At 56.8% G+C, this 23,066-nt stretch overlaps 2 protein-coding genes across 3 annotated transcripts; both read right to left on the reverse strand.

The window, feature by feature from the left end:
* Positions 1 to 519: 519 nt before the first annotated feature.
* On the reverse strand, positions 520 to 19,776 carry KCNH4 (potassium voltage-gated channel subfamily H member 4). Its single transcript, XM_014833970.3, has 17 exons — positions 18,556 to 19,776; positions 16,466 to 16,699; positions 16,004 to 16,150; positions 15,750 to 15,877; positions 14,678 to 14,921; positions 14,181 to 14,338; positions 10,874 to 11,081; positions 9,638 to 9,832; positions 8,984 to 9,183; positions 7,051 to 7,300; positions 6,211 to 6,455; positions 5,519 to 5,557; positions 4,973 to 5,325; positions 4,591 to 4,697; positions 3,644 to 3,717; positions 1,759 to 2,465; positions 520 to 722 (listed from the first exon to the last, which is right to left on the reverse strand). The coding sequence occupies exons 1-16, from the start codon at positions 18,629 to 18,631 to the stop codon at positions 2,070 to 2,072; spliced, it is 3,054 nt and encodes a 1,017-aa protein (XP_014689456.3). The 5' UTR covers positions 18,632 to 19,776; the 3' UTR covers positions 520 to 722; positions 1,759 to 2,069.
* A 1,540-nt stretch (positions 19,777 to 21,316) lies between these two features.
* HCRT (hypocretin neuropeptide precursor) lies at positions 21,317 to 22,884 on the reverse strand. Of its 2 annotated transcripts, none has more exons than XM_014833533.3 (2): positions 22,598 to 22,884; positions 21,317 to 21,775 (listed from the first exon to the last, which is right to left on the reverse strand). In XM_014833533.3, the coding sequence occupies exons 1-2, from the start codon at positions 22,616 to 22,618 to the stop codon at positions 21,404 to 21,406; spliced, it is 393 nt and encodes a 130-aa protein (XP_014689019.1). In that variant the 5' UTR covers positions 22,619 to 22,884; the 3' UTR covers positions 21,317 to 21,403. The 2 variants fall into 2 exon arrangements, with proteins under 2 accessions (XP_014689019.1, XP_070338277.1); XM_070482176.1 differs by lacking the exon at positions 22,598 to 22,884 and adding an exon at positions 22,064 to 22,219.
* Between the last annotated feature and the right edge of the window lie 182 nt (positions 22,885 to 23,066).

Raw genomic sequence — 23,066 nt, forward strand, 5'->3', positions numbered from 1 at the left:
GATCATCAGAGAAGTGAAAGCTGAGAGGCAAGAGAGGGTTTAGGTGAGCAAAGGGGATAGGGCAGAGAGGGATTCCTAGCAGGTTCTTGGCTGGTGACAGCTCTTCCCCAGACCCTGCTGTACCTAGCCTGCAACAGGTACAGGATGGGTTATACAGGATTGGTGGGGAGTCCTTTGGGCCACTTTTCCAGGACTGGAGGTGGGCCTGAGCCAGGACTTTGTCCCTCCCGCATACTGTGTCTGAACCTGTGGCTGTGACTGGGGTGGGGGGAGGAGAGGCTATAAGGGCCCATAGTGACTCATTAAGGTTTCTGCCTCATCCCTGGGGCCCCTGGTGGCGTGAATGTAGTGCCAAGTGGATTGGTTGGCGCCTTTGCCCTCTCGAGAGACAGCAACAGGGCCCTAGGGCATGGTGGGGGACTGACTGCTGTGCAGGCTCCTCCAAAGCCCTGGGGCTCTCAGACCAACCCCCAGAAATGTAAGAGCAAACAGCTACAAAAATAAAGAATTTATTTCCTATCCAAAAGTGAGCCCAGGTTGCTGGGTGGTGAAGGAAAGCTGGAAACCAGGGTGAGTTTGCAAGAAGTCAGGACCCTGAGTGAGACCATCTTGGAAGGAGGGAGAACAGGCTCGGCTGAGGTCTAGGGGCGGGGAGGGACAGGGAGTGCTGCTGGGACTGTTTCAAGTTGCTGACAGCAGAAGAGACCACCTTTGGTGACAGCCTGCAGAGAGATAGAGACAGAGATGTTGACAGGCCCAGGCCAGAGGTAGAAATATACACTGCAGGGCCCAAAAAGCACCCACTGGGGCACAGGAACCTGGGAGCCACTCTAAGGCAGGGATTGCAAACTCAAATACCCACAGAGATCAGACAAAGAATCCAAATGAGGGAAGCTAGGTGGGTGTCAAGAGATGATGGAGAAACATGGGGACTGCGAAGAAGTGGAGAGTACAGGCCCCATCTAAAGAAGACAGTGTGGGGCCGGCCTGATGGCGCACTGGTTAAGTGCGCACGTTCCGCTTCGGCGGTCTGGGTTTGCCAGTTTGGATCCTGGGTGCGGACATGGCACTGCTTGGCAAGCCATGCTGTGGTAGGTGTCTCATAGAAAGTAGAGGAAGATGGGCATGGATGTTAGCTCAGGGCCAGTCTTCCTCAGCAAAAAGAGGAGGATTGGCAGCAGATGTTAGCTCAGGGCTAATCTTCCTCAAAAAAAAATAAATAAATAAAGAGGACTGTGGCCATCCAACACCAGCTAAGTATTGCCACATGGGATGTTGGCCCAGGATTGCCAGATCTTCCAAATTTTTTTAGAGAAGTTGGAATATCTGGATTTTTATGTGAATTCTCCTGATTTTTAACATCAGCAATTCATTCATATTTTGAAAAGAAAAATGCTGTGAGAACCAAAGAACACATATCTGGGGGTCCTCAGTTTGTTTCCTGTGTGGACGGTGGGATGAGATGAGCCTCTCCAGCCTGGGCTGATAGTGGGAGGCCTAAGAAATCTTGAGTTGCTCCCATGCCAGTCAGGATCTCAAACCTACCGCTCTCAAGACAACAGCGCTTTAAGGTCTCCAGCAGAGACCCAGGGGCTAGGACAGAAGACCTCACAATATCACCGAGCAATCTCTGCAGTGGAATCTGCAATCTATCTCTCTTGCTCTAGACATCAAGAGCCTGCCTGCTCTTGCCTCAGTCTTCATTTCCCAGCCGGATCTGGGGCCCTTCCCCATCCCCTTGTCCTCCCCCATGTCTACCTGCCTCCAGGTCCTGGAGAGAAAGCAGGACATCTCGTCTGCCCAGCCCAATGGCCACCATGGTCCACCTCATGCCTGTTGAGTTCCACGGCCTCAGGTGCTTCCCCTCACAGAGGAGGAGGATAGGGGAAGGTTTGGAAAAGGGAACAGGGTCAGAAGTGACCAGGCTTTGTTAAAAAGTCCAGAGAATCCAGAGCCAACCAGGCCAGCTGGTGGCTGCTGACCCAAGGCAGAAGGCCAGGGGGCCCAGCCCCTCCCTGGATGGCAGGCGGCAATGCCTACCCCAGACAGGCCTGGGCCTGGGGCCGGGGTCAGTGGAAAGTGTCTGATCTGGACCGGAAGCTGTGCCTCCTGAGGCTTGGGGTCAGGGGTGAGGCCTCTGGCACTGGGGAGGGTACCAGAGGGTCAGGCTCTGAGGGGTAGGGGGACAGCACAGAAGGTCTCAGGTTGGGGGGTGCAGCCCCCGTCTCTGCTGTCCCCACACTGGCTGGGCAATGGACCTCGGCAAGAGTGGTATCCTGGAGGCTAGGCCGTGGTCCGGACAGACAGGGAGAGATGCATGGAGGCCTCAGCTGGGGGCAAGGAGGATCTGGGGGCCAAGCTGAGACTGTTGGGTGGCCTGGGGGACACAGCCTGGCCTGCAGCAGGCTCATCATGTGCCGAAGCTCCTGGCTAAGCTGAGACACTTCCTGGTTGAGACGGGAGATCTGTTGAAAACACATCAAATTGTTTCTCAGGTGCCACAACAATCACCACCCTCCTTGATGCACCCCCCTCTACAGTTTACAAAGCTCTTTCGCAACCACTCTCTGTTCATAGCCACCCTAAGAAGAAGGCAGGGTAGGGGTTATTTTTGTCTAGATGTAAATACCCCAGCCTCTTTCCAAAAAGGATTTGGGGCAGCAGCTATTACTATTTCCCCCTCATTTTTATAAGATGTAGAAAAATGTGCATTTTTCAAATTTCGGGGGAGTACAGAATCAAGTAAGAAAATTGTTAAAATGCAGATTTCTGGGCCCCACCCTACACATTCCAAATTCAGTGAGGCCCAGGAGTCTGCATTTTAACAGGTTCTCCAGTTGCTGATAGACGCTCAAGTTTGGGAACCACTGGCCTAGACAAAATGTGAGCAGAAGCAGGGACTGACCCCACCCCCAGCCCCAGGGCCCGCCCAGCCCAGGTCTGCCCCCGGGGATGCCTGATGTTTATCAGAACCCAGGGAAGGCCCTCCCCCAAGGGCTGGGCCTGGCTGTGCTGTGGCATATCTTTGAGATCCCTGAGGAAGCAGGAAAGCAGAGCCTCAGCGCACAGGATCTGGGCTCTTCCTGACCAGGAGTCAGACATTGGGGTCCAGGTTCCCCAGGCTCAAGGCCTCTCAGCCTCCCTGTCCTCAGCCCCACAGGTCTGCGTAGTGCTCATTTCCCAGGGCTGGGGTAAGGGAAAAGACTGGAGCATCCTGACTTGCTGAGGGGCCGGTCCCTGTAGGAGAGAATCCCATGGTGGTGGAGAGAGGAGAGCCCTTCTTTTCAGGCTGGACAAGCTGAGCAGCTAGGAAGGAGGGGAAAGCAATAGTCACTGAGCACTTACAGTGCGTCAGGGTACCAGAGGGTCAGGCTTTGAGGGGTAGGGTTAGGGACTGGGCCAGGCATGTGTGCACTCTCATTTCTTCCTCACAGCTCTGGGAAGAATGTATTATTTCCCCCATTTTTAGATGAGTAAATTGAAGTTCAGAGTGGTTGTAGGACTTGCCCAAGGTCACCCGCTAGTGTGAATATCTGAATTCAGGACTCTGGCTCTAAACCCTGAAGTGCTCTTATACGAGGCACAGCTCTGATCCCAACATGATATTCCCAATGCCGGAGGGGAGGATCCAGCCCCAACCCACCTCCTGGTTCAGCCTGCAGACCTTCTCCTTCACCTCCTCAGCCTCAGTGGTCAGTTCCCGGCTGGGCCTGGTCCCTGCAGGCAGAAGGGGGCGAAGGGATGCAGCGTGAGTGCAGGGAGCAGCTTAGGGTGGGCCCCTCCTGTCATGGGGCAGGCAGAGAGCAGGAGGAGAGGAAACTCCAGGGTCAGGATGATGGGAAACCCAAACCCCTCAGGCTGGTTTCAAGAGCCTATAACTTCCCCAGGCCCTCCCCCTGTCCCCCGCCCACCCCACCCAGTCCTAAGCACAGACCTTCTTTTTTTTTTTTTAAAGATTGGCACCCGAGCTAACAACTGTTGCCAATCTTTTTCTTTTTTCTTTTCTGCTTTATCTTCCCATACCCCCCTGTACATAGTTGTATATTTTTAGGTGCAGGTCCTTCTACTTGTGGGATGTGGGACGCCGCCTCAACGTGGCCTGACGAGCAGTGCCATGTCCGTGCCCAGGATCCAAACCCTGGACCACCGCAGGGAGCACGCAAACTTAATCACTCGGCCATGGAGCCGGCCCCAGCACAGAGCTTCTTTGGTATCTGAACACAAGGTACTCTTCTTGTCATGCCTCCATGCCTTTCTACAACTGCCTTGCCCCTCCCCTCAAACTCCTACCCACCCTTTAAGACCCACTCGAGTGTCGTCCCCTCTAAGAGGAAGAGTTAGGGGTGCCCTCTTCTACTTCAGAGCCCTGTTCTTGTCTTGGTCGTGGTACTTAGCCCCCTGTTCTGGAATGGTTTATCTGAGTACACAGGCATCTCCCCCACCTGATGGAGAGCTCACTAAGAGTGTGGGCCAGGTCTGGTTCATCTGTGTATTCCCAGCATAGCAGCTGGCACATGGTAGGCCCTTTCGACATGTGGGATGGATGGATGGATGGGTGACTGCAAGCTGAGGTCCACTGCGGGCCCTTACCTGTAGGAGGGGCCTGTGAACGGGGCCTAGGGTGCTCAGGCCGCCTGCTGAACCTGAATGTAGGGGCCTCTGCTGTGCTGCCAGAGTCCTCAATGCCATCCACTATCCTGGGACGGGGGCAGTGGTCATCAGTCCCATGGGGAGAGGGACAGGGCCAGAGCAGAGCAGCCGAGGGTGAACAGGGGCAGCAGCGCCAGGGAGCTGGGGAGGAGCAGCGGTCATAGAGGGTGGGGTTGCAAGCTGTGGCAGATCAGGAAGGGTGGGGTGGGCAGATGGGGCAGAGACAGGGAGAAGCACTGGCTGGAATGCTGGGGACAGAGCCCAGAGAAGGTTCTGGAAGCCAGCAGGGGTATGGGGAAGGCAGAGGAGGCTGGCGTCTCACCGGGGACTGAGGTCCGGAGGTCCAAAGGTTCCCAATGGGGGAATGAGAAGCTGGGGGGGCTTCCAGGCAGCAGAGCCCCTGGGGGGGCCAAGAGGGGAGGGGCTGTGGCCCTGGCCAGCCAGGGCAGGGGATGGGGACGGGGACAGAGAAGGGGAGGACACAAGGGCTGAGAATGGGGGCAGCTCCTCGCCCAGAAGGCTGACCAGAGAGCCCCGGAGCCGCGCTGGGCTGAGGTTGGGCAGCAGGATGGGCCGGCGGGGCCTGGAACTACCCCCGGGCTCTGCCCCAGCCTCAGCCTCTGTGATGGATGTCAGGGTCTTGTCAGAGGAGGAGCCGAGGCTTTCCGAGTGGGGCTGTGGGCAGAGGGGCAGCTGATGTTGCAGGACGGTGAATAACAGGCCTTTCATTAAGCGACGACCTTCACTGGTGGCTGCCGCTCCCCATCCCCTCTCCCTTTTCCCAGCAGCGGAGAAGCCAAGGAAAGGTGCCCCCACTCACGGCCTCTCCCCCATGCAACCTCAACCCCACCCAGGAAGGGAGTGTTACCTGGGAGAGACGAGGGGATCGGGAAAAGCGGCTGAGGCCCTGCGGGGACATAGGGGGTTCAAGCTGACTCACACCTCTGCACGCCCCTGGGACAGCACCTCCTAGTCCCACCCATCAGTGTTGCGGGGTTTGAGAATGTGGGGCCTTTCTGTGGACCTGAATCAGAGACACCTCCGACTCCGACTCAGAGAAATCCTGAGTGGTAAAGTCAGTCTGAAAAGCAGTAAAAGACAAAGGCCTAAGGTGTAAACTGCAGATCTGGCCCAGAGCCTAAACCAAAACAGGCTCAGGAAACACTTGGTGAGTGGAGAAGAGGAAGCCCCAGGAGATGGTGCCCGGTCTAGAGAGGGACTTCACGGAGGAGGGGCACACAAGGGAGATTGTTTCCAAAGGGAGGGTCCTTTGAGGTATCTGGAATGAGGCTGAGGTGTGGCCAACAGGAGATGGGTCAGTAGAGTTGGAAGTAGAGGTAGTGAGAGATGGTCCATGGGATTGGGTAATGGCCAATGGAGCAGAGTCAGTGGGGTTGAAAGATGTTAAGCATGGAAGGGGCAATGGAAGGGGGTGCCTGGGTTGACAGATGATGTTTTCAGGGTGGAAGGAGAAGCATGAGGCTCTCTCTGGGGCTAGGCGAGGTCTGCTTTGAAGGAGAGGACCTTGGAGGAGATGGAGGCCATGATGGGTCTACATACATTGGTGTCAGAGCCCTGGCGCAGGTTGAAGGTGAGGTCCCGGGGCAGGCCAGCCCGGAAGGCAGCCCCGTACTCAGGATAGAGCCTCAGGACCTCAGCCAGCCCTCGGCTGCTCAGCTGCTGCAGGCCACAGTAGGTCAGTGCCTTCACATCAGCGCTGGTCTTCAGCACGCAGCTTGGCCCTGCTCCTGACCCAGGCTCCTGCCCCGGCTCAGGGATATCTGCCCCAATCAGGTCCCCTTTCCCTGTGGATAAGGGATGGGGACAGTCAGCTTGGGCAGGGAACCAAGAGGATATCAGTGGGAGATGATTAATGGATTTGAGGGATGGCCAGTGTTTGGAGGATGGTTGAAGGTGGGTCAATCAATGGGACTGGGTGGAAATAATCAATGGGTTCAGAAAAGGTCAGTGAAGAATGACTGATGAAGTTGGGAGGCAGTCAGTGGGAGATGTCAGTAAGGCTGGACAAATGATCTATGGAATTAGATGATCAATAAAGAAGGGCCAGAGGGGTCAGTTAAAGAGTAAAGGTGAATGGAATTGAGGGTCCATGGAAAAAGGTCAATGGAATTGGGGGATGTGCAATGGGAAAGGATCAATTCAGTTGGGGGATAGTCACTGGGGAAGGGTTGATGGGTTAAGGGATGGCCAATGGGATTAGGGGATAGTCCCAGGGGAATGGTCAAAAGGGGGTGCTAGTAGGGTAAAGGGACCAGAAAGAGTACTCCTCAGTAGGAATTCCAGATATCCACTGGGGGTATCCCAGTCCCTGGATTCCTGGCCACTCCCAAGGCCTCTGGGGGAAGGTTCTGGGGTAGGTAGTGGTCAGGGGGTCCTCACCCAGGATAGCCAGCACCATGCTGTCACGGAGCACTTCAAGCGAGCCGGAGCAGACATAGTAATGTGCCTGCAGGGCATCCCCACGACGCAACAGGTACTCCCCAGGAGCGCAGAACGAAGTCTTGATGTGCAGGGAGAGGGCCCGCAGGCAGCCCCTGCTCGCTGCTCCAAACAGCGGCAGCTGCAGGATCTCCCGATTCAGGTGCATAGCAATGTCAGCTCTCAGCTCGTCTGGGAAGTCACGCAGTAACTGCATAAGGGGCATAGGTCATTCTGGCCATCCCCCTGCAGCTGCTACTTGAGTTCTACAAATGTGCTGAGCTGTCTCCAAGGCGAGAGCTCCAACTTGCCCTTTGCTTTGAAGTTACTCATTCCTGACCTTCAGGAGGACTTCTGTGTGTCTAACTTCAATTTTGCCTGTGTGTGGACCTCCCAACCCAAGTTCTGGGTCAGAGACTAGGTCTTCTGTCTGTCCACTGCCCATGGCTACACACACTGGTCTCTCACACACGTGTACTGGTTACTCAACCCCACACATGCAAGAACCATCCCTGGTGGGTCAGCCTTCCACAGGGAGTCAGGAGACTAGAAGTCAGTTCTGCTCTCAAAGCCCTGTGCACCTTGGGCAATCCATTTCCTCTCTCTAGGCCTCAGTATCCCTGCCTGTAAAATGCAGCATTACACTAGACTTTGAACATTACCAATGACCTCCTAGGGGCCAAACTTAGTGTTCACAGTTCCATCCTCATCTTATGGAGCCCCTGGGCCACTCTGGCACGTTGACCTCTCCCTCTGTTCTCCCACCTCTCTGACTGCTTCTTTCCCATTTCCTCCCCAGGCTCCTCTTCCTCAGTGTAGCCCTTGGCTCTCTTCTTACTTTCCCTACTCTCCCTGTATCATGGCAACCAGCTCCATGGCTTCCTTGCTCCCTGTGAGCCCAGAAGAGCCCTACATCTGGGTCCAGACCTGTATTTCAACTATCTAGGGCAACCCCACCTGGATCTCCCATGGCACCACCATCTCACCATGGCCCAACCCTGGACTCTCATTTTCACCGCTAAGTCCAATCTTTCTCCTGTAATGCCTCCATCCCTTTGCCCTTTGCCCAAGGCAGAAACCTGAGAGTCACTCCCAGCTCCTCTCTTGCAACAAGCTGATCACCCTGAGTCCCATGGCTCCTGCTCTCAAAAATACCTTCTAGATTCCCCAGGCCACTCCCCAGCCTAAAAATTTTGCAGGACAAACTCTAAATTCAAGACCATCCATGGGCTGGGCATGGCTGCCTCCCCAGCCCCATCTCTTGCACTCTTCTCGCCCTCCTCCCTCCACTGCGCTCACACACCAGTTCCTGAAGGCTCACTGAACTAACTTCAGTTCCCTGAATCTACTGTTTTGTGTCAACATTTCCAGACCTGTGTTCTCATTGCTCTTTCTGCCTGGAATGACCTTCCCGTAGCAGGCCGATTTCCTTCTTGTCTTTTCCTTCTCTTCCCCTCTGATGTGCCACTTTCCCTGACTCCTCTAGGCCTACACACAATGAGGACCCCACTGCACCAGCATCCCTCCAGTACAGTGGAATTCACTGCGTAATTGTTTACCTGTCTGCCTCCCTCACTAGGCTGGTGTCTTCCTGAGAGCAAGGGCTGAGTATGATCATCTCTGAGCAACCTTTGTCCAGCACAGAGGCTGGTCAAAAGCAGGTGCTCACAAAACGTGGGTTGCAGGGAGCATGGCACCAGCTAAGACCTGCGCTCCCTTTCAGCTCCCATATTCTAGTACGAGGGAAAAGGGATTTGGATTTGGGTGGGCTCCTGCCCTCGTGAACAGCACCTCACCTCCCTTGGTCCCATGTGCCCCATTTCAAACCCCGAGAGGTGGCGACCCTTTCCCCACTGTGCTGCCAGGCAGTAGACACAGGTGCCACGCGCCCTACCTCGTTGGCGTCGATGCCGCTGTTGACGGCCCACGTGGTCTGGAAGTACTCGAGCATGCGCTGCTTGAGCGTCCGCGGCAGGCGGTGCACGCGGATGAAGTCCTTGAGGTCCTTCATGCGGCTGTGGTAGAGCGAGCGGCGGGAGTACATGCGCTGGATGATGGCTGTCACGTTCCCGAACACCACTGCGTGCATCAGCGCTGCAGCGGCGGCAGCGGGCAGCTGGTCAGGGGTGGCCACCCCTCCCGCCTCCTCGCCCGCTTCCAAACCCACCCTGCCCTGGACGGGCCTCTGGGTTCCTGAGGAGGGCCAGGAGAGTCAGTGGGCTCCTGCGTGTCTACGTGGTACCAGAAGCTGGGTTGGGCCGGGGAATAGAGGGTGGTTCCGAGAGGGGTCAGAACTAATGCTCCTCTCATGCCCCCTACCCCGCAAATTAAGTCGTGAACTTGGGTTTCCCCACCCCTTTGCAAAAGGCCACGCCTGTTTGTGGCATCCCCCAGGGCCAGCATGTAGTAGGTGCTGAAAAAATATCTATGAATGAATGCACGACTGTCTGGACGTGGGTGGACACCTTGCCCTCCTAAGGCCTCAGTTTCCCTGTCTGCATGCGGGGCTTAGCAGAGCCACCCTGCGGCTTGGCAGGCCCGGCCTCACCGCCTATGAGCATAGTGCAGATGGAGAAGATCTTCTCCGCGTCGGTGTTGGCGCACACGTTGCCGAAGCCCACGCTGGTGAGGCTGCTCAGCGTGAAGTAGAGCGCAGCGATGTAGGCGCTGCGCCGCGACGGGCCGCCCGCCGAGCCATTGACGTAGGGCACCTCTAGCCGCTTGCCCAGCTCGTGCAACCAGCCTGCGGGTGGAGGAATGCAAGGAGCCCCAGCTGCGAGAGAGGTGGAGAATTGGGTTTCCCTGCACTGCCTGCGCTTAACCTTGGGCAAGTATTTAGAGAGGCAAGGGAGGTTTGCACAGGCTGGCACCGGAAAATCACGGTGAACTGGTTACAGTCGCAGTCCAAGAATTCCCTACACTGCCGACTGTTCAGGGGCCCCTTCAAGTCTCTAATAATTAGTTTATTGAGCACCTCTCGTGCACAGGGCGCTAGGACTTGACCCAGCCAGCCATTCTCCCTGCCCTGGTAAAATTACAACCGGAGGAGAAAGAGTTGTGAAATACATCATTACAGGTGGGAGACGAGCTACTAAAAGGGAGGTATAGCGTGTCCTAGGAGTCATCGTGTGTTAGGGTGAGCCAGCCCAGTGAGGGGTGGGGGTGGGGTGCTAGAATTCCTGAAGGGCTCCCTTAGGACAGAGCATTTCAGTTGAGACTACAAGGAATAGAAAAGTCGCCTAGGTGAAGAAGAGAGGGAAGACAAAAGGGAAAGGCTCCAGAAAGGAAAACATATTCAAGGGCCAAAGTGAGAAAGCAGCATCCCCGGGGTGCTGGAGGGAGGCCATTGTGGCTGTGCACTGGCAGCATGGGAGAAAGAGCAGCCAGGTGGCGACAGAGAGGGCTGCAGGATTATTTAGGGCGTGCACTGTGTGTGGACTTTATTTAGAGGGTGGTGGGGAGCCACCGGAAGGGTCTAGGTGGAGGTATCGCTCCCTCTTCCCAAAACACCCTCCTGACCATCAGTGTTTCCCATACTGTATTTTAATCGCCTGTTACTGGTTGTGCTCCCCTGCTAGGCTGTGAGGTCCCCCCAAGGCAGAGCCCTTGTCTTCAAATCAATATTCCCACGCCTGACCCGGAAGGAGCTCAGTGCATGTTTGCTGGATGAATGGTGGAATACGGGGTGGTGGGTGTGGCTCCTGGTGGAGGCATCTGCTTGGGGGCCTGAGTGGACAGGGCAGGTGGATGGGTGCTCAGTGAAAGCCTGGGGTCGGTGGCTCACCGATGTCCCAGAGCAGCGGGTCATTGGCCTCCATCTCCCGGCGCCCGATGACATACCAGACACAGGCCATCCAGTGGGCAAGGAGTGCAAAGACGGACATGAGCAGCGTGAGCACCACAGCGCTGCACTGGGAGTACCGCTCCAGCTTCTGCAGCAGCCGCAGGAGCCGCAGCAGCCGCACAGTCTTCAGCAAGTGCACCAGCGATGTCTGCAGGAGTGGAGTGGGGAGTTGTCAGCAGGCACACCTCCTGAGAGCCCTCACGGCCCCCATGTCCCCTCCCAGGGCCTGGCCACCAGATGCCCTGGAGCCAGGGGAAGCTGCAGCAGGAGAAACATCCCTGTTGTCCTGAGAAGGTGACCAAGAAATGCAGATGGGAGAGAATAATACTAACACTAATAATAGCTAACACTGAGTAAGTGCTTACTGTATGTGTCAGACCCTGGGCTAAGTATTTGTAGTCCTCATAAAATAATCTATCCTTCAGTCCAATTATCGTCATCATTCCCAGACTGCAGATGAGTAAGCTAAGGCTCAGAGAGGTCAGTGACTTGCTCAAGGTCACAGACCAAGGAAATGATGGAGCTGGGACTCAAATCAGGGCTGACAGGGCTGGCCCGGTGGCGCAGTGGTTAAGTGCGCACGTTCTGCTTCAGTGGCCCAGGGTTCACCCGTTTGGATCCCAGGTGCGGACATGGCACCGCTTGGCAAGCCACGCTGTGGTAGGTGTGCCACATATAAAGTGGAGGAAGATGGGCATGGATGTTAGCTCAAGGCCAGTCTTCCTCAGCAAAAACGAGGAGGATTGGCAGCAGATGTTAGCTCAGGGCTAATCTTCCTCAAAAAAAAAAAATCAGGGCTGAAAACAAAGTCTATTTGTTCTACTCTCTCTTAGCACAGTGAGCTGGTGGAGGTCAAAGGAGGGCAACAGGCTAAATGACCTCTGGCCCCACTCAAAGCCCTCAGGGCACGACTGGCAGTTGGATGAAAACTGGTTGTTAGAGATGACAGCAATTGTGATGGGAGTGGCCCCTTGAGGACTGGGGAAGGTTTAGGGACCTTTCCCCTTGTGGTCAGCTGCAGATGAGCAGGTCGTGCTGAAATGTTGAGGGAAGGAGAGTGGGGACCGAGGGAGCCTGGGCTGCGAGGTCTCAGACCTTGTGGGGTTAGGTGGGGATCAATGGGGCCAGTGGCACCCAGTAAGGGTCCTGCAAATGTTAGCTAATATTAACACTACAACTGTTTTCATTGTGGTTATTAATGCTTCAGTTAGCCCTTCCAATCTTGGAGATGAAGGGCAGGTGGAGGCTTATCTGCTCACTACTACGGGTGGGGGCAGCTTGAAGGCTAGGGCTGGGGGCTCTGGGGCAGCGCCTGGGGCACTTGGTATGAAGGTCCTTCACTGTCCTTCCAGGGGCCTCCCGGAGCATCCTCTGTAGCCCTAGCCCTACACGCCTCCTGAGCCACCTCATGCCATTTCCTCTAATTTTAGGTGAAGGAGCTGGACAGGAGGTGGTCCTGATTCCCCCACATGGACGCTCCCCAGGGCTTACTGCCTGCCTCCAGCTCCCAGAGCTCCTGACTCCAAATTTGAGTGCTTCAGGGCTTCCCCTAGTCACCTGCCCTTGGGCCCCACTCCCTTGGGGCCCTCCTCTCCTTCTCCTTGGACAGAATGTCCCCAGGGCGGGCTCCTTCAAGTCCACAGCTCTGCCAGTGCTCCCTCGTCCTCTGTCTTTGCTCTGCCTCCCTCCAGCCCCGGCATTGCTCCTCATCTTCCCTTATGGCTGACCATCCACTCAGGTACCCTGCTTTCCTGGGTATGTTGGAAGGAATACTAGGCTAGGAGTCTGGAGATCTGGTTTCGGTCTCCTGCCTTCCACTGCTAACTGTGTGACCTTCAGCAAGCCACTTAACCTCTCTGAGCCTCTGCATCTACCTCTGATAAAGAAGGATAAGAGAATCTGCCCTGAAGGGTTACTGTGAGGCTTCTTTGTGATGACATGTGTGAAAGAACTTACTTAGTAAATTGTAAAGTGCTCCTGAAGGTACCAGAGGAGGGGAACTGCCTGGGAGGTAGGAGAGGGGCTCTCTGCCACTCTCTCTCTCCCTCACGGACAGCTGTCTGCCTGGCTGACACAGCCTGGTGGGCACAGGGGTCTGGGGGCACTCACGGGGAGGGGTGGGGAGCTCTGCTGGGAATGGCTGGAGCCTCAGGGCAGACATACACACATGCACGTGTGTGGGAAAGTGCACACACGTGTACACAGGCAGGGGAAGAGGCCCACAGCCCGTTGGCGGCTAGTTAAATCCGGCTGCGTGTAGGTGGTTTCCCGCTATAGCTAAGTGTGGCAGAGAGCGAGCGCACAGGGAAACTGCTCTCCACCTCCCCACCCAAGAACCAAGGGGGCCTGGGGACACAGGGTGGCACTCTCTCACCCCGGACTTGAGAAGACCTACCATCTGCTGGCTGGGTGCAGAGCTGAGCACTCAGGGCACCTCTGGCAGCCCCAGGGAGCTGGGAGGACACAAGTCCTGGCCCTCTCTGCCTCCAAATCTACCTCACAGCCCCTACCTGCTTGTCTTGGCTTACTATGCTCCCCCAAATGCTCTCTCCTCATCCTGCCAGCCAAATCCTACTGTCTGTCTAAGGTCTGGCTCTGCTCTCTCCTCCCTCAGGAACGCTTCCCAGGCCACCTTAGCCTCTGCCTGACTGGGGTGGGTGCTCTGGCCTCCCAGGTGCTGGCCAAATTTCAGATCATTTTTGCGCATGCCCATGTTCCAGCCTGCAACTCCGAGGTCAGCTGCTTCGTGCCCAGCCCCCACGCAGCAATACCTGGACCCCATCTTCCACTCCATTTACCTCTTCTCTTTCTGCTGTGCCCTCCAGTAGTCCTGCCCCCTCACCAGCTTAGTGTTTGGCGGCTGAATCCTTGTGCCTTTTCCCCATAGTGACCATGCCCCACACAGTGCTTTGCAGACAGCTAAATGCTCATCAGTTGTTTGTTAAATAAAAATGTGAAAAGTACCACTCATTTGGCATCAGATCAACACCGCCTTGGTAGCCCTAGTTAGCTTTTCATTTGTCTCAGCTTCCCTCGGAGATTGGGAGCTGAGCTCCCCAAGAGCACAGACCCTCTCAGCTCCTTCTCAGCACCTCGCCTAGAGCTCTGCCCACAGCAGGTGCCTGACAAATATTCGCAGATGGATTGATGGGAAGGACTGAGTCTGGGTTTGAGGTCAGTCCCTTAATGGGAGACGCTGTGCTGAAGTTGGGAGGCTGGGCTGCATGGTGGGACACGAGTCACTCACCACCGTGATGTTGAAGACGTAAAGCAGGTCAAAAGGCAGAGCGGCAATGAGGTCAATGAAGAACCAGGTGGCCAGGTAGTGGAGGCCAATGGAACGAGGAGCAGAGACCACCTGGCCAGACTGGGACACATAGGTGGTACGGAAGTTCAGGATGATATCTGGGGGCACAAGAGGCTGTTACTAGGGGGCCTCAGCCTAAGAACTCCAAGGGGCAGAGGAACTGGGTAAGCCAGGAACCAGCCTTAGAGACCCAGAATGGAGCTGGAGGCAGAAATGGGGAAGACAGATTGGGCTTCTGGCTGGTCCTCAGGGAGAACAGGTCTAAAGGCTGAAGGCTTCAGGGTCAGGAATGAGGGCACATGGACCATTAGGACTTAAAGATCCAGGAATGGATGGGCTCTGAACACCTGGGTCCTCCAGGCCCAGCATGGAGCAAGGCTTGGGTGAGTGGGTCCCTCCAGCCCACCCACCAGGGTATGTAGGGCAGAGGGTCTGACCCAGGATGAAGAGCATCTCCACAACGATGTCGCTGACAAGGGTGTGTCGGGAAGTTATGGGGGTGTCATCATCATCCGAGAAGCAGACATTGTAGGGGACGGTGACAGCAACGTAGAAGGTGGCGAGGAGGATGAGGCCATCCCAGACAGCCTTGGGGACGCTGTAGTGGAGGAGGAGGCAGCGGGACCCCCCCACGGAGGCCACCTTGTACTCGGGCACTGATGGCTTTGGCTCAAACACGTTCTAAGGGGAGAGGGGTGGCGGTTGGGGACTCTTGGGGGAAAGAGGAGCCAAGGCTAGTGGGGAGGAGAGGCAGGGGATGGGGAAGGGGGGGTGGGCACTGCAAGCATGACCATGAGAGGAGGGAGAGGGTCAGGAGATGGTTCAGGGGCTGGCACCTGACACTTCCTTCCTCTGCCGAGCTACTGCTCAGGCCCCCTTCTGAATCAATCATGTTTTGTGGGGGGTATTTATAAGGCTTGACCTTCACCCTGCTTGAGAAGGAGATTATGACAAATCAGGCACACAGCCTAGCTTGAGAGGTCACTAACTTCTCCCTCAAGTTCCTTTTGGGTTCTGGGGGCCCAAGTAGAGGATGGGTATACCCCAGGAATAAGGGGAAGCTGGCACGGCACACCCCATTCCCTGTAGCCCTAACAGCCTCTACAGAGGGTTGGAGATGCGACCCTATGGCTTTATCAGGGTCCTAGGAATGGGACACAGGGCTGCATGCCACACTGCCAACAGGGGATTTCCCCCTAGGACCACTGCTTGTGATTTTACCCCCCATAATGTACCCTGACGACACAAAGGTAGGTGATGTAACTTCTGCTAGAACCCCACCCTTGCGACATCCTCAGAGCAGAGTAATGTCAATCACAAGGCAGCAAAGGAGACGGGTATGAAAGATGTGAGGGGACATGGGATAGAGCAGAGAGTTGTACGTGAGAAATGGGCAGACAGAGGAACAAGCCTCTGGAGGGAGACCAGACAAACAGGGAAACAGGGAGACAGTAGCAAGGGTGCCTCAGAATTAAGGCTGGGAGATGCTGGGGTAGAGATGGGACTCACATTACTGGTTTTCATGCTTCCCTGGCCCCGGCGGCCAAAGTGGCCAGTCAGTCGGCGTAGGACGGTACGGCTCTGCCTCCTGGCAGATCGAAGTCTCGAGCTGGCTCCCCTCCTGCCAAGGGAGTTTTCTGTTGGGAAGAAGGGTACAGAGATAAATGGGTGCTCATCTCATGAGGCTGGGTATGGAGAGGTCTTGTGTGACCTTGGGTGAAGACCTCTGACCATTCATGCCTTTTCCCCAGACTTGCAGTTACCATGATTACTGTCCCCATGGCCTCCTGGGGGACTAAGTCCTGGGCTTCCACTCTGAGAGATGTCCTTGAAGGAAAAGAGGAAAAGCACGATCTCCCCCATCTCATTCTTGATGGGCATCATATCCAGGAGGCACCAAAAGGCAGAGCCTGCAGGTGTGGGGAGATGGGGCAGAGGAGTGAGCAGCCTGTGGCATCCCTCTCTCATCCATCTTGGTTCCTGGCATAGTCTAAGGGCTCGGCAGAGGTTTAGAGCTGGACAGAACCCCCGAGATTATGTCAGCCAACTCCTTCACCTTCCAGATGGGAGAACCAAGGCTCAGAGAGGGTCAGGGATGCACTCAGTGTCACACAGACAGCTTGTGGCAGTGTGGAGACCAGCACCCAGGCTTCCACTGTGTTGGGTGGACTCTGGGTAAGGCATAGGGTCTGGGCAGGGCTGCAGGATGGGCCAGGCCCTCTCACCATCCTTTCGGTAGAAGCAGATCTCAGCCCGATGCTCCTGATGGCCCTCCAGGGCCTTATGCAGCCTCTGCAGGGCTGGCTCACTGGTCTCTGGACCATAGAGGAAACGGCAGCTGCAGGTTTTCTGCATGACCTCGGTGCGGCCGTAGCCTGTGAGCTCGCAGAAGCCGTCAGAGCAGTAGACTATGGGAAAGCCCTGTGGGCCCTGTGCGTTGGCCAGCAGGAAGTTGCTGTCTGTGGAAAGAAGAGGTAAAGGTCAGGTCAAGGCCAGGAGGAGAGCTCAGCCTCCAGGTGGGCAGTACCTCCCACGAGCTGTGGTCAGAGATCACAGAGACAGAAGCTTCCGAGGCTTCCACGTGATTCCTGGATCTCCCTTTTGTATATTCTGAAATGAGAGTAAGAAGAGATAGGCAAAAGGACAAGGACTTAAGGGTGGCCTGGAACTGGGACAGGGACTACTAGGAGCTTGGAGAAGGAATCCCAAGAGGTCGTGCTGTCTGTCCCCCTGCCTTCAAGCTAGTAGGAGGCAGCCTAGCATAGTGAGTAAGGGCATGGGCTCTAGCACCCCACCTCTGCCACTTACTTACTCTGTAACCTTGGGCAAGTTAATGAACTCGTCTGTGCCTCAGCTTCCTTATCTGCAAAGTGGGGGATAATGTATCTTTCTCACATGGTTGTTGTGAGGGTTACATGGGTTACCTGGGGAGAACAAGTCCTGGCACATAGCAAGTGCTACACTGAAAAAGAGAAATGATTCCCCTACATGAGCACAGCTTTCAAAGCACATCATAGCTGTTGTCCTGTCGTCCTATTAGAGAGTGGACAGGGCAGAGGTTCCAGTGATATCACACCCATTTTACTGATAGGAAACCAAAAGGCAGTGATTATCCAAACTCACAAATCTCCTTTGTTGGGGGAGGGAGACAGTGATGAGTAGCGTCCTCATTCCCTGCCTTCCAGGAAAGGTCTTCTTTTCAGCATTCCTTCAGCTAGTTTCAGGGGGTCTGTCCCCAGGACTCAAAGTCTAACAAGGTTGGGCAATGAAGTTGTGGCTCCAGTAACCCCAGCAGCAGAACCCAAGCTGGCTGTCTCCTGGGTAGGAGGCCACAGGGGGGCTCTGTGGGCCATCAGGGACAGAGTCTCAGCTGAGGGTAGGGCCCTGAGACACAACTAGTCCCTGGGCGCTAGGAGAGGTGAGTGTCTGGGGGTGCGGCAGCTGATGGGGACACCAAGGGTGCCTGAGAGGCGCTGGGCCCTGGGCAGCAGCCTCGTTCTTCCATCCCAGGGCCTGTTGCCCCGGTGATGGGCGCTATGGAAACAAGGGAGGTGTGGGGGGAAGGCGGGTAGGGCCCCGGGAGCTCGGTTTCCGCCCTCGGGTACCGCTCCCCCCACCTTCCAGATTCAGGGCACTGGCCCGAAGAGGGCAGGAGGAGATCTCTCGGCTCCAAAGTAGGAAAGGGAATGGCGAGAGAAGAGGCAGGGAAGGAGGAATGTGGCTGTCCAAGGTGCTGAACCTGGAACCCAAGCTAGGGTGGGCGAGCAAGGAGTTCCCTCCGTCACAAGGACCACCCCACTCCTCCTGCCTCACCTCTCTCTGACGTGGACGGGCCACGATTTGGGCTACGTGACCTTAAATTCAAGCTAGGTCCTGCCGAAGTCTGATCTTTTCTTTCTCTTTTTTTTTTCCGGGGGAAGGAGATGCTGGAGCCGTCTGGGAGTAGACCCCGGAGCGCCTGAGCCACTTACTCCCACCTCCGCGTCTCCGGAGACCCCCATACACGCCCCCAGCAGAGCTCTGTCTGGGAGTGGGCGGCTCCCAAGGCCTCTCCTCCGTTTTGCCGCACAAAGAGCCTTTCCTGCCTCCAGTCACACCCCCAACGTCAGTCCCCCGCACTCTTGGCCCTCTCCCCTCCTCCCCTCGCAGGGCGCTCCCAGTCCTGTGCCTCTACTGCAGCTTTGGGAGTTCCTAGCCCCTCAACTCCACTCTCTCTTCGCCTTAGGGTCTCACCACATGCAGAAGACCCGCGCCGGCGCCGAAGGAGACTTGGCCTCCAGTTCGGACCCCCAGTCCCAGCCTCCGCCCCACTCACGCGTGCCGTCGAAGCGGGTGGCGATGGTGTCCAGGAAGGTGTTTTGCGGGGCCAGCAACCCCTTCATGACCGGCATGGCCTCGGGGCTCGGGTTCGAGGCGTAGCGCCGGGGGCGTTCAGCGCGGCCAGGCCGGAGGAGGCGCGCTGCCGGCGGGGCCGGAGCGCCCCATGCGCCCGCCTGCCTCCTCCCCTCCCTCTCGGCGCCGCTGCCGCCGCCTCTCTGCTCCGAACCCCGCAGCTCTCGGCTCGGCTCGGCGCCGCCTCGGTCCCCCCCACCTCCCCACGGGCAGGGTTCTTTCCCCCGGGCTCGGCCCGCGCCCACCACGTGGCCCCGCACGGGAGGGGCAGCCAGCGACACCCTCACGCTTCTCCGCGGCCCTCCTCCGGGAGGGGAGCGGCCCACGCGTGTCTCTCCGGGAGAGAATTCGGGACACGCCCACCCGGAGCCGAGGCCTGAAGAGGTGGGGCGGGGCTTGAATGAGAGACACGCCCTCCTTCCAGGATGGCCACGCCCCCACGCGTGGTTCCCTGGCAGCTCCCGGTGGCTCCTCCCCGCGGGTTTCCCCGCGCGCCGCCTACGCTGGGCATGGTGTCGGGTTCACAGTGCCGCCTGCTGGAGTTCGGATATTTCGCAGCAACCCCGCTCTCTGTGCTCCGGTATGAGACAGCAAGGGTTAAAGAGGCTAGTTTTGCCAATGCGGGGATCTACGGGAAGACTAGGAACTCAATTTCCAGAAGGCACTCCTTCACCCTCGCCTGTGCCTCAGTTTGTGTAGGGCGCACTGGCGAACTCTGCCTCTGAGTACCGCAGGGTGGATGGAAAGAGCTTCGGAGTCCACCAGGTAGAATTCCAGCTCTGTCACTTGCTAATTGTGTGTCTTAGCCTCTCTGAGCCTCACTTTCCTCAACTGTAAAACAATTTTTACCCTCATGCGTTTGTGAGAATTTAATAGCACAATACATACCGTTGGCACACAAGTGCGTCGGATGGCATTTGTCTCCCCCAGTCTCCCCCTTCTTACCGTCTGGATTGAACTCTCCTTCTCTCTGCTGCCATTCAAGTGGAAGAGAGGCTGGAGGCAAGTTTGGCACCAAGAAAGATAGTTTAAAGGTGGGCAGGGTCAGTTTGCCAGTCTCCAAAATGGACTTTGATCTCCATCTTCTCCAAGACAGAACCAGTACAGCAGCAAGAAGAACCCAGGGGAGACCAGACATAGGACGTTTTCATTACGGAAGCAGAATATTACTGGGGCTGCTCACTGTGGCGGCTTAGGGTGGCTGCTTCCTGGAACAAAACAGCTGAAGGCAGTGAGATGGGCTGGGGAGAAGGCAGGCTGGTGCTCCTCACCCTCTCTCCCCATGTCCGAGCCCGACATTGTCTGTGATGTTAGATTGTGTAAAAGTGCCACATTTTTCTCTGCCTCTACTTTTGGGTGTTATATTAGTTTCCTAAGGCTGCTGTAACAAGGTAGCACAAACTGGACGGCTTCAACAACAGAAATTTGTCGTCTCAGTTCTGGAGACTGGAAATCTAAGATCAAGATGATGGCGGGCAGGTCGGCCGGCCCGGTGGCGCAGAGGTTAAGTTTGCACATTCCGCTTCTCGGCGGCCGCGGGGTTCACCGGTTCGAATCTCCCGGGGGCGGACATGGCACGGCTTGGCACACCATGCCGTGGTAGGCGTCCCACATAGAAAGCAGAGGAAGATGGGCACGGCCAGACTTCCTCAGGAAAAAGGAGGAAGACTGGCAGTAGTTAGTTCAGGGATAATCACTGGCCCCCGCCCCTGCCCCCGAAAAAAGATGACGGCAGGCTGGGTGGGTTCCTCCTGAAGGCTGTGAGGGAGAATCTGTTCCATGCCTTTCCCAGCTTCTGGTGGGTTGCTGGTAAACTTTGGGGTTCCTTGGCTTATAGATGCGTCTCCCTACCTCTGCCTTCATGTTCCCATGGGTTCTCCCTGTGTGTGTTTTTGTGTCCAAATTCCCCCTTTTTATAAGGACACTAGTCATACTGGATTAGAGGCCCACCCTACTCCAGTATGACCTCATCTTAACTAACTATATCTGCAACGACCCTATTTCCAAATAAGGTCACATTCTGAGGTGCTGGGCGTTAGGACTTCAACATATGAATTGGGGGCAGGGGTGGCACAATTCAACCAGTAACAGATGTGTTAGGCTAAAGTTGCAGGAACATTTTTCCCCATCCCTGCTTAAGAACTTCTCATGACTCCCAGCTACCTGCAGAATAAAGTGCAAAGCCTGGTGGTTTGTGAGGGCTTCCTCAATCCGGGGTGCAGGAACCTAACCGTCTCGCCTCCGACGCCTCACCGCTCCCCACCTGCAGCCACTCTAGACGATTCATGTTGAAACTCATATTCCCTGCCTTTTCGGCAGGCTTGGCTCCTACTTCTTCTCAGCCAGATTCTGCTCCTCTGTGTGCTTTCCTTGCTCTCCCTCCCCTCCTGTGTCTCTCCGTAAAGACCCTGATCCCGGACGACTAGTAGAGTATCGGAGGACATGTCTGTCCCGCATCCTCCCCTCCAAGCATGCACACGTGCGGTGCTCTCCGCACCCCAGAGCCTTGCACGGTTCCTTGCTCTGGGAGCTCCCTATCCAAGAGTGTCTCGGGTTCAACGACGCCCAAGCTGAGATGTCCTAGAGCCGGGCTGCTAGACCCTCCGGCTTTTTATAGTTCGCAAGACTCTCACGCCCTCTGGAGGGCAGGACGCAACCGCACAGGAACCGAGACCAGCCACGCTAACGGAGACTCGTCTTTATTGCCCTTTTTCTGGGGCTGACAACGGACGGGCAGAAGGGAGAGGGCAGCACAGGGCCCGAGCAAGGGCTTAGACCCCGGACCGCCCCTCAGGCGCGACAGACGAGGTGGCCGAGGCGGGACAACGGCGCCCGGTGCAGGGTCGCGGCGCTGGCTCTACGCCTGCGCGGCGGCCCATGGTCAGGATGCCGGCCGCGTGGTTGCCGCTGGCCTGCAGGAGGCGCTGCAGCCGGCCGTGGAGGCCCGGGGGCCCCGGCCGCCGCTTGCCCAGCGTGAGGATGCCGGCCGCGTGATTGCCCGCGCCGTGCAGCAGCTCGTAGAGGCGGCAGGAGCACGTCTTCTGGCGGCAGCAGTCGGGCAGGGGCTGCGCGGCCGCCCCGGGTGACAGCAGCGCGGGCGGCAGCAACAGCAGCAGCAGGAGCGTTATGGCGGCCCAGGGCACCTGGAGAGGCGGAGACAGGGCTCTGGGGGTCTTCCTGTCGCGCCCGCATCCAGCCCCTACGCCCAGACCCTGCCCCGCTGGCTCCGCGCTCCTCCCTCGCTGTCCCTTAGTTTTTGCTGCCTCTGCCCAGTGCTGTTTGAAGGGCTCCTGTCTGTCTCTTTTACCTGCTCATCCTTCAAGACCCAGCACAGCCTCTCCTCCAGGAAGCCCTTTGAGGCCCCCTGGGCGAAATGAATCCCTCTCTCCTCTGGGTACCCTTAGACCATTGTACCTCATTAGCGCGCTTACCACTCCACCCGAAAACAGGCTTGTGTGAGTCTGTCTGCGCCGCCAGTCTGTACCCTCAGGAGAACAGACGCCCTCGTTCGTCCCCTCCCCACAGCGGGCAAACACGTGCAAACCAAGGACTGGCAGGATCCGAGCTGTCATCTTGTCTGCCTGCTCCCTTTCGGGGGAAACCGAACTCTGGCTTTGGACCAGTTTCCTACCCTCTCAGGGGGCACAGCTTTCTCACCTTTAAACTGGGTATTAGATAATCCCTACTGTGCAAGCCTGCTGGGAGGATTAAACGAGAGGACAGGTGGAAACTCGGCACCTGATACCAGTAAGTTCGCAAAAAATACAAGATGGTAGGAGAACTGGACATAATCCAATGTTAGCCAAGGCAGAGTCTCCATCAAAGGTCCACCCGTCCCCTGCCTCAGAGCCATGCCAGAAAGGACCAAGAGCAGAGACACCTTCAGCCTTTCTTCCAGCCCCCTGAGCTAGCACTCTCATTACCCCCTGGTATGATGAGTCAGCCCTCCATCCCTGGGTCTTTACCTTCGTAGAGGGAGGGTTCATGGCTTCTGGAGCTCAGAGTAGGGAGCTGGGAAAGGTATTGTCTGCAGTGGTCCAAATACCCAGGAACTTTGAGGCCGTCGACTGCGACCCGCTACCAGGGGTCTGGGGTTTATAGTGCTCTGAGGTGGTGGGGGAGAGACGGACACTTGCGTCCACTCTGGGGCCAGACAAAGGCAGGTCTAAGATTAGCCTCCCACAGGGGGGCCGTCTCCAGGCTGGGCCCAAGGAATGGCCGCCAAGGCGCTCAGAGGCCGGAGCTGGATCTCTGTGCCCCTGGTCCCCGCCTTGTCTGTCTGCCTGCTCCCTGGAGATTGGGCGGTCTCCGGGCACTAATGAGGCCACCTTGCACCCAGGAATCTGGGAGCACAAAAGAGGCCTTGGCGGGGGCGCTGGCCTGGGACAATGCATGGGGGGCAGCTGCTAATTAGGGGCAGGAGAGGAGGCAGTC

This window comes from Equus asinus, chromosome 13, assembly GCF_041296235.1.
Source record: "Equus asinus isolate D_3611 breed Donkey chromosome 13, EquAss-T2T_v2, whole genome shotgun sequence".
Classification (NCBI taxonomy): Eukaryota; Metazoa; Chordata; class Mammalia; order Perissodactyla; family Equidae; genus Equus; species Equus asinus.